Below are 13,935 nucleotides of genomic sequence, written 5' to 3'. Positions count from 1 at the left end.
TGAGCCAAATACTGATTACTTATGTTGAGTAGCTGATTATGGAGCAAAGTACTCCCACATGTAAGGTCATCAGAATCTGGCTCCAAATGTGTTGCCTATACTTACGTAACAGTCTGCATGGCCACATACACAGCAGGCATGTTGTTTCACAAACTGTGCATTTAAAAAAATATTCTAATCTACAGCACATTGGCTAGGCATACAGGAAATGTAGTCTTAGGCCCTAGGGTGGCCAGACAGCAAATGTGAAAAATCGGGTCGGGGGTGAGGGGTAATAGGAGCCTATATAAGAAAAAGACCCAAAAATTGGGACTGTCCCTATAAAATCTGGACATCTGGCCACCCTATTAGGCCCAGACTCTTTAGACTTCATCAGGTCACAGCTTTGCTGAAGTTTGGGGACAGAGCAAAAGAGGGTATACCTGGAGAACACTCAGTCCAGATACAACTTTGGGTCATTGTCAGAAAACAGGAACTATGGATATAGAATCAAAAATGAAAGTCTTTCAAGCTGATTCTCAGTGACAAATGCAAAGTGTGGCTGGTTTCGTTGAAATGTACTCTCCTTTTATTGGCCAAAGTGAGAAACAAGGCATTTCCGGAAGAGGACTACGGAAACATTCTTGTTTGCTTAAAGCATTAGTTCGAAAAATGATTTAAGTAGCGATTTCACATCTATCCTGCTGGCATGAAGTGTTGGAATTTCCTGATGTGGTGTATGCCTGTGCTGCTAAGGTTGAGAGCTCTGAACTTTGTGGTGTCCAAAGGTTAAATTTAAACAATGACATACCTTGCAGTGAAATTCTGCTTTGCATTGTTTCATAGTTGTTGGTTTTTGTTTTTCTTTTACATTTTTACTCTGCCAAAGCTCTTCTGGTTGTCTAACTTGTGTTTCCTGTTTCCTCACTGCCAAAATAATACTTTCAAACCTTGCAGCACACTATATAAGAACAGTGTGGGGGCAGGGAAGGAAACCAATCATACCAGAATTACAAGTGTGAAGAAACTCTTCTAGCACTGTATAAGGGAGTAATAAAGCCACACTTGGAAAACTGTGCTTGGTGATAATCATTTCTTTATGACAGGGAAAATTAAAAAGCATACAAAAAGAAAACAATTCAGGGATTGGCAGATACTATTCATAATAATAAAAATACACAGAAAGTGTGTGTGTGTGCGTGTGAGAGAGAGAGAGAGAGAGAGACTGTCAGGATTTAGTTCCAAAATCTAGTCTAGTTGCTGTTTAGCTAATATGTTTGATGGTACCTGATACAGAAACTTTTTTTTTTTAAGTTCTGGGGAAATAATCAATTAGGGGTAGGCATTTAAACATTCCCTATAATATTTGCAACTGAAGCGTAACAGCTTTGAGATTGTGCATGAAAATCAGAAATTGAAACTGGTTGATCTAGTTTCACTATCTAAGGGCAAAAATGTAAGCGAACAGCATAAATGCTTAGATTTTGCTTTTTTTAAAATATTTCAGTTTTAATTAGAGATGGGTCACAACAAGAGACCTGGAGCCACAAAGCTGAATTTGGTGACATTCGGATCTAGATCCAAACATAAGAGCCCCGGCATATCTCTATGTTATAGATCAAAACAAAATCATGAATCCAAACAACCCCAACATTGGGGAAGTGTGTCTTAGACTCATCTCTAATTTTAATAATCATTTTAATAACTTGTATAAGAAGTTTCATCGTGTGTTTTTTGGTTTTTTTTAATATTTGCTTTTTTATGCAGATAAGTGTCCCTTTTAGAGATGCTTCTGCATTTTTTAAAGGGAACAGAGAGGATAGCTGTTGCAGGCGATTTAAGCAAGGAACAAAAAAGAGGTGGACATATGATAAAGGGCTGGATAGCAACGACATTTACATAAGATGTCTTCATGAGGAGTAGGTGATATGCATGGGGAAAAATTTCTAAGAGGAGCAAAAGGAATTAGACAAATATTTAAAGAAAAGATATTGCATATCTGCTAACTCAAAGGAGGAATTGGCTTCTGGGCCTCTCCTCCACTGAAATGCATTGTGTTCCCAAGTTCTAGTTTTGCTGCTTTTGTGGATTCTCTCTCTCAGGTATATTGCAGATTTGTTATTTCATCTGCCTTCTTGATGTGATTGCTCTACAGCACGTGCTCGTTCCTTTACTGTATATACTTTACATCATGCACCTCAGTGTTTAAAATCCTCAAAACATCGTTTTTTCTTTAATAGCCCTTACTTCTTGTGTAAAGTGAATCACACAACTCCTGTTACACCATAAGGATGCACCCAAACAGCCATTACTGATGGATTTAGGTTTTATGTGTATAATCTACTTGTATTATGGTTCCTCATTAATTGTGGTGTTTGCTTATTTACAGTGCTGAGGCAGGGACTAGCATTCAGTTCTGTCTATCGATTTTCCTTGTCTGATGGCACTATAGTTGCTGCCCAAACGAAGAGCAAGCTCATCCGTTCTCAGACTACTAGTGAACCTCAGCTTGTAATATCCTTGCATATGCTTCACAGGTAATATTTGTTATTTTTAATAAGCCTTTTCCCTTACTTCCCCACTCTGCGCACAGACATAGTGAGAGTACAGAGTTGTATTGTATAGATTGTTTAGACTGATCGACATTTCAGATGGTCTACCACTGCTACCATTAAAGCAAAATAAAAGTTGTTGAGATCAGTAAGAGACTGTGTAGGCTGTGCTCAATGACTAGGCAAATAGCATGCTGGATTTTCCCCTCTAGGACTCTTGTTAAGTATCACAAAATCTACCTTGAGCTCATGCTTTTAATTTTAGTATTTTAGTTCCCTGTGCATTTTGCGTGATAGAAACCAGAAACTTGGCTTGCCTTGCTTTGCCATGACACAACTACCTGTTAAAAACGTCAGAGGTAAATTCCTGTAGTTCAGGGTGTGTCATGGGCCTGGGCATAGCTGTGTGTGAAAGACTGCAGTGTGACTACTAGAGCATGCTTTGGGCGCACAAAATATGTCACTTTGCAAGACTGGCAGTCACATCACCTGATCATGTTGGTGCTTGGAGTAATGATTTCACAACCACACACTCTGATGCAAAATACATTAATATATGGCACCCTAATTCCAGAGAATTGCCTCCAAAAAGTGAGAGACAAGTCAACAGTATTGAATTCAAGAGTAAATAATCACTGACCCTATCACTTCAAAAATAAATTATGAATTAGGTCATTAAAGGTACTTGTATATTGTGTCATATTCAATGTACAACTGTTACTCAGGGTTTTTCATCACTGTGCTGTTTCACTGCATATCTACGTTACTTGTTTAGGGAGAAGAATACAGCTATAAATCTAATTCAAACTGAAACAATTTTATGGCAATTATGGATTTGGGAATTGCACTCACCTCACTGAAAACTGCTATTTAACAACTTGAAATGTGTTTTGTTTGGATTAGTATTTCATGAGTGTCTGCAAAAGTTGTAAATTAAGGAAGAATTGTCAGGTCAAAAATTATACATTTTGGTATAGCAAGATGGGCTTTAAATATCCTTTCAGTTTTTACTATTTATGTTGTTTACTTCCACTTAGCTAATAAAAATAGCTAAGGGTTGGTTTGTAGTCAGCTTCTCTTCCTGGTTCTCATGCGCTAGCACTGCAAGGTTTGAATGTTTGGCTGAAGTTCTTACACTGGGCAAATACTGCAAAGGAATGTTTAAATCCAAACAAAAATGCTTATATGTTAAATTAAAAGTTCATGAACACACTTCCATTAATGTCTTGCATCTGAAGAAGTGAGGTTCTTACCCACGAAAGCTTATGCTCCCAATACTTCTGTTAGTCTTAAAGGTGCCACAGGACCCTCTGTTACTTTTTACAGATTCAGACTAACACGGCTACCCCTCTGATACTTGACTTCCATTAATATTTGTTCTTGAAAACCCAGGTGGTTTGGGGTTTTTTGTTGGTGTTTTTTCCCCCCTCAGAATCTAAATTTTTTGATCTAAACTACCTGACAGTGTCCCTTTAAAGCTCTGAGAGCTTGAAAAAATGTCTGATTTAACAAGCTTAATTTTTACAACAGAAGAATAAAAAACCTTGCATTCTCACAGAATATAATTAGTCTACATTTTACTTAGCTGTTCTTTAAAGAACTTTTTCCAAGTTTCCTTTCTCTCTGTCTGCTGCTTTTTTCTACCCTCTTCTGTGATATGAGCTTCACCTTGCATATGAAAAATCTGTCCAGAACCAGAATGGTGGCACACTCATCTCATTCTGAATTTTTTTCCAGTAGTTTTCTTGGCTCCCATACTTGGAGCAGCTTAGACATTTCTGGCAGCTCTCTGATGTGACTTTTTAAACTTGCTTTTCACTGGGAGCCTAGCTGGCAAACGCCACAGAAGCTCCAAGCCTATGGCAGGGTTTGTTCACAGAAGTTCAAAATTCTGGTGAACAGCTGGCCACAGCTGTCCTATAAATATGTATTTAAATAAATACAAATATAAATATAGGTTTCAGAGTAGCAGCCGTGTTAGTCTGTATCTGCAAAAAGAACAGGAGTACTTGTGGCACCTTAGAGACTAACAAATTTATTAGAGCATAAGCTTTCGTGGGCTACAACCCTCTTCTTTGGATGCATATAGAGTGCCTCTAAGGTGCCACAAGTACTCCTGTTCTTTTTGCAAATATAAATATGTATTTCTAGGACATTTTTTTTAAGGAGGTGAAATTAAGAAGTTGAAACCTCCCTCAGTTATGGAAGGTAACTCATTCTGTATTGAGGGAAGAGATATATTGGGTATATAGAGAGATTGTAATTGTAACCTATCTACTTTTATCTACTGTTTGTAATTTAACTGAAGTGTAATTTTTTTTTCTTTTAAACCATAGATGTATTAATAAGCTACTGAAAAACATACTGTAGTTGTTCATTGAAAACTGTGCATGTGTAGCAATGCTGGTAATTGTAGATGGCTTTTGTCAAAAGCATTATCTTGATTTTTAATTGCAGGTCTGCTCTCATATTTTTAAAAGAGATTTTAAAATGTAATTGCAACTTGTAAGATCTCTTTCGTTTTAGCTAATAGACTGTTGTTTTTTCCCTTCACGGTACAGAGAGCAAAATGTCTGTGGAATGAATCAGGATTTGACTGGACAAACAATGGGGAAGACATTGAACCCAATTAGCTCCAGCAGCCCTGCCCATCAGGCCATGTGCAGTGGGAACCCAGGTCAGGATATGACCATCAGTAGCAATATAAATTTTGCCATAAATGGCCCAAAGGAACAAATGGGCATGCCAGCAGGCAGGTTTAGTGGTTCAGGGGGAATGAACCATGTGTCAAGCATACAAGCATCCACTCCTCAGGGTAGTAACTATGCACTAAAAATGAATAGTCCCTCACAAAGTAGCCCTGGCATGAACCCAGGGCAGCCAAACTCTATGCTTTCCCCAAGGCATCGTGTGAGTCCTGGAGTGGCAGGAAGTCCTAGAATTCCACCCAGTCAGTTTTCCCCTGCAGGAAGCTTGCATTCACCTGTGGGAGTTTGCAGCAGCACAGGAAATAGCCATAGTTACACCAACAGTTCCCTAAATGCACTTCAAGCCCTCAGTGAGGGTCATGGAGTTTCTCTAGGGTCATCGTTGGCTTCACCTGACCTAAAAATGGGTAATTTACAAAATTCCCCCGTTAATATGAATCCTCCCCAGCTGAGCAAAATGGGAAGCCTGGACTCTAAAGACTGTTTTGGACTTTATGGGGAGCAATCAGAAGGTACAACTGGACAAACAGAGAGCAGCTGCCATTCAGGAGAACAGAAAGACAGTAATGATAACAATGTGCCCCAGGTTATCAGTGGTGAGAGGCCTGATGGACAGAACAGACTGCATGATGGCAAAAGCCAGACAAAGCTCTTACAGCTGCTGACCACCAAATCTGATCAGATGGAGCCTCCACCCTTGTCAAATTCTATGGGAGATGCTAACAAGGACTCCACCGGAGGCTTATCTGGTTCTGGTTCAGCACATGGAACCTCGCTCAAGGAGAAGCATAAAATTTTGCACAGACTCTTGCAGGACAGCAGTTCTCCTGTAGACTTGGCCAAACTTACAGCAGAGGCCACAGGCAAAGAACTGAACCAGGAGTCCAATAGCACAGCTCCTGGTTCAGAGGTGACTGTTAAACAGGAACCAGTGAGTCCCAAGAAGAAAGAAAATGCACTACTTCGTTACTTGCTAGATAAAGATGATACTAAAGATATTGGTTTACCGGACATAACCCCAAAACTGGAGCGGTTGGACAGTAAAACAGACCCTTCCAGTAGCACAAAGTTAATAGCTATGAAGACAGAAAAGGAGGAGATAAACTTTGAGCCTAATGAACAGGTAAGAAGTCTCTTGGATAAATTTGATAATTCATTCTTACAAGGGTGATGTTTCTGTGTAAATCGGATGTTCTAATCTAGCATTTCTTCCCTCTCCACCCTTTCCATAGCTCCATTGAGAGTGCGACTCTTGACAGTGTCGGTAGCTTAGTAGGTAAAGCATTTTTTCCCTGAGTTCCAGTCTTGGCTCCAAATGGTGGTATTTACCCAAATGGGTTAATAGGTTGTGATCATCACTCTTCTAGGGAGAACAGACCAGTGGTGTGAATGCGGCTGGATAGCAAGCAGACTGAATTACAGCAGTGACCATTCAAAAGTCAACATGTGCAAACATTTACCACATACTGATAGCTAAGGTGCTCTGATACCTAAAGTGCTCTGCAGGAATAATGACACTGCACTAAAAAGGTATCTCATCTATACTTAGAATAGGGGGAAGCTGTGGTACCTTGGATTAACTCTTAGCACATGCTTATTTATACTTCTCACACCTAGAATGAATGCTTTCCCAAAGATATGTTTGCAGGGCTGATTCAGACGTTGCCTTGTTGTTGCTTGTACTGAATGTGACCTGTAGATGAGACACAAAACAGAAGGACTTTCCTTGTTCAACCCCATTAGTTTTTAACTCAAAAAGCTCTAAAATTCAACCATCAGTTCCTTTCTTAGTTTCTCAGGGCAGTGATCATTTCTTCCTATGTATGCACTGCACTAGCACTGATCCTGATCAGGGTTTCTGAGTGCTACTCAATCCAAATAAAAATGCCCAGGAGTAAAGTGGATGGGTCTGTACAAAACAGAAGAATACACTTGATTGGCTTCTGTACATGGTTCACTTCCCAGAAATATCCTGTACAGTGGCAGCAGTGGCAGTCAGAATCATTCTGTTTTCACTGCTCCGTGGAAATAATGACACTGCACAAAAAGTAAACCCCTTTAATATGTTTTATTTATTTATTTATTTATTTATTTATTTATTTTAAAAATGGGTTATCGCAATAACAGCTCTGGCACAGGGCATTTCCTGGGGAATTAATGACTAGCTGGGGTTAATGATCCATAGCTTCAGCCTGTGCCATCAACTCTCCCAGCTGGTCATTAATCCCTCAGCAATGCTTTGTGCCTCAATCCTTACTCTGTAAATCATGATCAGTTAAGAAATTATGTAGACCTGCATGACTCTCTCAAACTCGTGTTTTTTTCCTTTTATATTGTGCATATTTAATTTGATTCTTAGGTGTGGGTTTGCTTGCTTGTTTGCTTGCTTGCTTGCTTGTTTTTGTGGGGAATTCTATTCTACCATTTCCCCCTTCCTGATTTTGGGGGATAGACCGCATGTCCTAAGCCTAAACCACTGCACACCATCTGCTGTGTCAGCAGATTCTAACCAATAGGCAGTTCTAGAGAAAAGGTAATAATCATGGAACACAGCAGCCAAAAATGCTATTACAGCAGGGCACCATCCCACTGTTCAGAGCACATACAACTAAGCATTTTCTAAGCCACCTTTATTTCTTTTGCTTGGATAAGTCTTGACAGCTGCTACCATCCCTGAGGAGCGACTATAATTTTTCAATCCTTCGTACCCTTCAGGAGGGAAACTGAGCCAAATTATACTAATTTCCTTAGTGATTAATCCTCGGGCCTGGATGTTAATGCAGTTCTCTATACAGCTAATATTCTGTAATGCCTTAAACATAGCTAGAATGGGAGCAATCGGATTCTAAATGAGAACTTAATACTTCATTAGGTTAGAAAAATCATGGATGTACAGAATGTTAAAACCAAATTGACAACAATAAACCACTTCAAATGTACCGAACCAAATTCTCTTAGTTATCCCAGTGGAAATCTGGAGTTATTCACTGAGGTCAATGGAATTATGTCAGATTTACACTGGGATGTAAGGAAGGACTTCCAAGTTTCAACTAGCACAAGAATATACCATCTGGTAGTTGCTAGAAGAATTATTTGAGTATTTATGCCTGGTGCTCTTAAAAGAGGCAATAGGGTACTGTCATGGTTCCCGGTTGCTATCCTTTCCACTAATTAAAATTTCAGTTTCATATATTCTATGGTGAATACATATATTTTGTGGAGAGGAAATTGCTTAGAGACTTGTGCTAGGTATCCATCCACTAAATTTAAATGTGTAAGTATACTAACTTTCAGTGAAGAAGTTTAAGTTTCAGTATTGCCAGTCCCAAGTGTTCAAAAATATGTCAGGGTCCAAAAACTCTTGAGACTTTTAAAAATAATAAATTTTGGATTTTTTTTTCCTTTTGGTTTTTCAGCCTACAATATTCATGTTTTCAAGCTCTTCTCCACAGCCATAGGAGCTAGAAACTTCTTTTTTTAAAAAAAAATAATAGTGAAAGCGGAGATTCTCAGTCACATGACTACCAGAGCTGAGGCTGTAAGAAAAACACCAAATGTTGCAAGACTCATGAAAAAATCATGAGAGTTGGCAATACTGAAGTTTAGTTGAGTGGCAAGTAAGGAGATGTCAAAAATACCCTAAATGGCAGCAGTTGTTTTGTAAGAACGCTGAATCCCTGAAGATATTTTTTTTTAAAAGATAATTTCAAAACCTTATTTAAGACTCTGTGAAACCTTGACCAGAATAACCAAGTGAAATCCAGCATTAAGTAGGAAAGGAAGTGGTGATGAGTATAGAACAATGTAAGCATTTATCTAACTGCAAGCCAGTACCCTATATAAATAACCACTTTACCCCAATTATAAAATCACTGAAAATATTTTAGCATCAAAAACTTTTCAGCTTTGGAAAACAGTTTCTCACAGGAAGTGCTCATTACCTAAATTTAGATCAAAGCTGGAACTATTTAATACAAGACTAGGACACAGACTCTTGTTCTAAATTCTTCCATCCTCCTGTGTCGTTTCCCTCCCCCTCTTCTTCCTCCTTTATATGTATTTATATGTATATGTATATATATTCCTCCTTTGTGCTTTTGTTACCTACTGTGCAGGTTTATTTAAGATTTTCCCCCCCAAAGGGATGTTGTATTTTTAACTAATTATTCATTTCATTGTGCCATGTCACAGGAAGTTTTTAAGCAACCCCATAAGAGAGTGGTTTCTGGGTAAGGGGGAGTCTTTGTGTTCTGATGCAAAAAGAGCCATTACGTTTTCTCCTTTTATTTTTAGTGTAACACTTTCTGAACAGGAAATGCTTTGAAGTGCACCACCATACTAAAAATAGCATTCTTCTAGGTAGTGTGTTTAAACGTATACGTCTACTGAGCCCAGCAACTGACAGGAAACCTTTCTCAAATAGTGGAAAATATTTCCAGTGTCTATATACCATTTTTCCCTCTCAATGTGATGATGATAATCTTACCCATACACTATTAAATGGCCTGCAATTCCAATTTAAGCAATTATGGGAGGTGAGTGAGAAAAGAAGACTTGTTTTCTAAAACAAAAGGTTTTCATAAGGCATCATTTATTGTTACTGAGTAGCATTAGGTGTTTAGACAGTTCTGTTGTTTCTGTTACTAGATATTTAAGACACAGATAGGTCCAAATCTGGAGGAATGTAGACAGAAAATATCCTGGCAGTGCTAGGAGCTGTAGATTATATCCATATAGGTGACCTAAGGTTTAAAGTATACAAATGTCAAAATATGAACACTTTTCCATGAAAATGAAAACAGAATGTAACTAGAAATGTTGTACTTTGGGTATATGAGCAATATTTCCATAATCCGTGATTAAAAAAAAGAAACAGTTTGATTAGCTATATTATTGGGACTGAAATAATTTATTAAAGAGATTTTGCTTATATCATAAATATGACTACATTTTTCAGCATCTATCTTGGTGTTTGTTTCATATTTACCTTATCAAGTCTCTCAAATAATCTGAGGACAATGTTTAAAATGCTACAAAGGAGTTAAGATAGTTGCTAATTACATCTATATGTGTGTGACTAAAACTGCTCATTACAAATTTTTGATGAGCCCCTGAAAAGCAAGGTGATTATATAATGCCTATTTGCTATTGTAACTAAATAGGCAAATATGCACAGATCTTCAAATATTGTTTTAAGACTGTGTCCTTCAGTAACAATTGATTTTTTCAAGATGCACAAGGTGCTTTGCATTTATAAAATACCTTTCATGATATACGCTCAAAGTGCTTTGAAAAGAAGAAAATGAGGCACGCAGGAGTGAAGTGGCTTATCCAACATCACACAGTAAACCACTGCCGTACATAGTAGGAAATAGAACCCAGGTCACCTATTGTAGTCCCCTATTTTAACCAGTGGACCACATTGTCTCTCCCTCACTGCACATACTAATCAGCCAAAATAACTTGTCTCTCTTTTTATATAGATATTGTACTTATGTAGTCTCCATCACTAGTATCAGGAAACCTCACAAACATTGACAAATTGATCATCACAAGGCACAGAAAGAGATCACACAGGAAGTCTGTGGCAGGGCCAGGAACTGAGCCCAAAGCTTACAGTCCCAGTCCTCTTCCTTAACCAAAACCATCCTTTCTCCTCTTGGCTGCAACTATTGAAGAACATTTTGCTTCAGTTTCAAACTTTTAAATCTTTAAAGGGGAGCCTCTCCTCTCTGAAACCTATTACTTACAGCTTTGAAAACCTATTTCCAGCCTTACTTAAGGTCATTCTTCTGGTAGGATGTGAATTATAGGAGATTAGGTTAAAAAGATTAACATTCCACCACTAGAAAGACAGAAGACAGCAAACCTGACATAGGATTTAACGGTTAGGGACAAGTGGTGCCAGTGCAGTACTGTTGTAATCCTGTCACAATGTGGAGATCCAGGCACAGCATCAAGCTAGAATAATGCATTACTATTTTTCCTGTGACCTGAGAAAACCCTCAATGAAACATAAATATCTTCAGTGGCAGCATACATTCTTCCCTTCCTGGTTGGTCCTGCAGTTGTCATCGTTATAGGCCTATGACCTAGTCTGTTCCTATGGAAAGGATTGTGTTGCCACAAATTTTACATTGTTACTTCATGGCAGGCCCAGAGGATCAAAAGATGGAGGAGATAGAATGTGAGGGACCCAGATATTTAATTTATCTAGCAGTGACTTTTGTAAGTAGGAAATGAGGTAAAAGATAAAAGAAAAAGATACAGTAAATACTGTACATGTAAAGCTTTTAGTCTTAACCCTTAGAATGCTGACAAGCCCAGAGGTGTTTTACATCTTCTGGAGCTTGTCTACATGGGACATTCAGGAAACTTAAGACAAATTAACTCATGCACATTAACTTCATAGCATTAGTTAAAGTGCATTAAACCTCTGTGTGGATGCTGTCATTCAGAAGTAAAGTGGCCATAGTTTTCTGTAGTTTGAGGAGATTTAAGATCATCTGAATGAGAGTATCAAAAGAGGTATTTCCAGTAGAGACAGGGAAATATCATTATACAGTACAAGGCAATATCATTATACAAGGCACTGGTGAGACCTCATCTGGAATACCGTGTGCAATTCTGGTCTCCCATATTTAAGAAAGATGAATTCAAACTGGAACAGGTGCAGAGAAGGGCTACTAGAATGATCTGAGAAATGGAAAACCTACCTTATGAGAGGAGACTCAAAGAGCTTGGCTTGTTTAACCTAACCAAAAGAAGCCTGAGGGGAGATATGATTGCTGTCTATAAATACATGAGAGGGATAAGAACCAGGGAGGGAGAGGAGTTAAGCGCCAGTGTGGACACTAGAATAAATGGGTATAAACTCGCCATCAACAAGTGTAGGCTTGAAATTAGGTGAAGATTTCTAACTATCAGAGAAGTGAAGTTCTGCAACAGCTTTCCAAGGGGAGCAGTGAGGGCAAAAAACTTAACTGTCTTCAAGACTGAGCTTGATAAATTTATGGAGGGGATGATATGATGAAACTGCATACAATGGTATGCTAGCAGCAAATATCTCTAGTGGCCGGTGATGTGACATTAGATGGGGAGGGCTCTGAGTTACTGTAGAGAATTCTTTCCCAGGTTTCTGGCTGGGGTGTCTTGCCCACATGCTCAGGGTCTAACTGATCAACATATTTGAGGTCAGAAAGGAATTTTCCCATGGGTCAGATTGGCAGAGACCCTGGGTTGTTTTTTTACCTTCCTCTGCAGCATGGAGCACAGGTCACTTGCAGGTGTAAATTGTGGATTCTCTGTAATTTGAAGTCTTTAAATCATGATTTGAGGACTTCAATAGCTCAGGCAGAGGTTAGAGGTTTATTACAGGAGTGGGTGGGTGAGGTTCTGTGGCCTGCAATGTGCAGGAGGTCAGACAGATAATCATGATGGTCCATTCTGGCCTTAAAGTCTATGAGTCTGAAGTTAAAATGTGTTCTAACTTATGCCTATAACGTCACAGCTTTAGTTAATTCATCTTAACTTTCCTGGACAAGCCCCAGGGACTCACCAGGTTCCTGGCTTGCAGGGAAGGATGCTAGGGAATGCTGTGTAGGAAAGGAAGAGACTTGAGTTAGGACTCCTGGGCAGGATCAATCCCACCCCCAGCCCAGTTTATCTTCTTACTCTGCTCTGCCTACCCCACTGCTAGACCCTTGCTTCCCTGTGACTGGGGTGGAGATTTCCTGGTAGAGATCAGAAGCAGCTCTGTTCTAAAGTATAAGGCAGGGAAAGAAGTCTGGCTGTTGAGGACCAGGCAGACTCCTGTATGGGCTGGAGGCAGGATCGAAGCATTGTATTCCAGAGTTTAGAGAGTGTAGAAATGCAGAAGGGAAGTGGTGCTGCTGGCAGAAGAAAGGGTGAGAGAGAGAACAGAGAGAGCCAAGTTTTCTTAGCTCCACAGCCTTCATTTTAGGAGTGTATGCATCCTTGGGTGTAAGTGAACACCCCTAAATCATCCCCCACCAAACATTCTCCCTCCTTCCCAACCTCACTCCCCAGTCATTTGTCTTTTCTGTGTCTTTTAACTTATAACCTGTTTGGGACAGAGACTTTTTATTTTTGTATGTTGTTCAGCAATGAGCATGTTGTCTATGCTAAACAAATAATTAACAAATACACCTCTACCCCAATATAACGCTGTCCTCGGGAGCCAAAAAATCTTACCGCGTTATATCGAATTTGCTTTGATCCGCCGGAGTGCGCAGCCCCGCCCCCACGGAGCACTGCTTTACCGCGTTATATCCGAATTCGTGTTATATCGGGTTGCGTTATATCGGGGTAGAGGTGTAGTCACCTTTATGGTTTTAAGGAACAATATATTTTAAAGTTCCTCCCAGCATGAAAATCCCAATTTTTTAAAAAGGCCCCTACTGGCGGCTTTCACATGATGGTGGGGGAAATATGATATTGGCCTCATGAATGATGAGAAGAAATGGCCTTGTTGCCCGCGGCAGACAAGAGGGGAACCACAAAAACATTGACTATGAAATATTTAGGGTCTGATCCAAATTCCATTAAGATAAATGGAAGGATTTAGCAGGGGTTAAAGTTGATACAATAGTGCTTATAGACCAATATATTTTGAAACTGTTTAAATGCTTAAGATGAAATAGCATCTATTTTTACAAAAGAAACATTAGTATTAG

General features: G+C 39.1%; 1 protein-coding gene across 2 annotated transcripts in view; it reads left to right on the top strand.

Annotated features, from left to right (window-relative positions):
• The window catches only part of NCOA2 (nuclear receptor coactivator 2), a 275,696-nt gene that overhangs the window by 215,712 nt on the left and 46,049 nt on the right, over nt 1-13,935 (top strand). For both annotated transcript variants that reach the window (XM_026662482.1, XM_026662487.1), the window contains 2 exons: nt 2,369-2,516; nt 5,093-6,362. In XM_026662482.1, the coding sequence (XP_026518267.1) occupies nt 2,369-2,516; nt 5,093-6,362 (1,418 nt within the window). The remainder of the gene's footprint in view (nt 1-2,368; nt 2,517-5,092; nt 6,363-13,935) is intronic.

The sequence above is a fragment of the Terrapene carolina genome, unplaced genomic scaffold (assembly GCF_002925995.2).
Source record: "Terrapene carolina triunguis isolate 2854851 unplaced genomic scaffold, T_m_triunguis-2.0 Scaffold58, whole genome shotgun sequence".
Classification (NCBI taxonomy): Eukaryota; Metazoa; Chordata; order Testudines; family Emydidae; genus Terrapene; species Terrapene triunguis.
The sequence above is the reverse complement of the archived record's forward strand: the minus strand, read 5'-3'. Positions and strand labels throughout refer to the sequence as shown.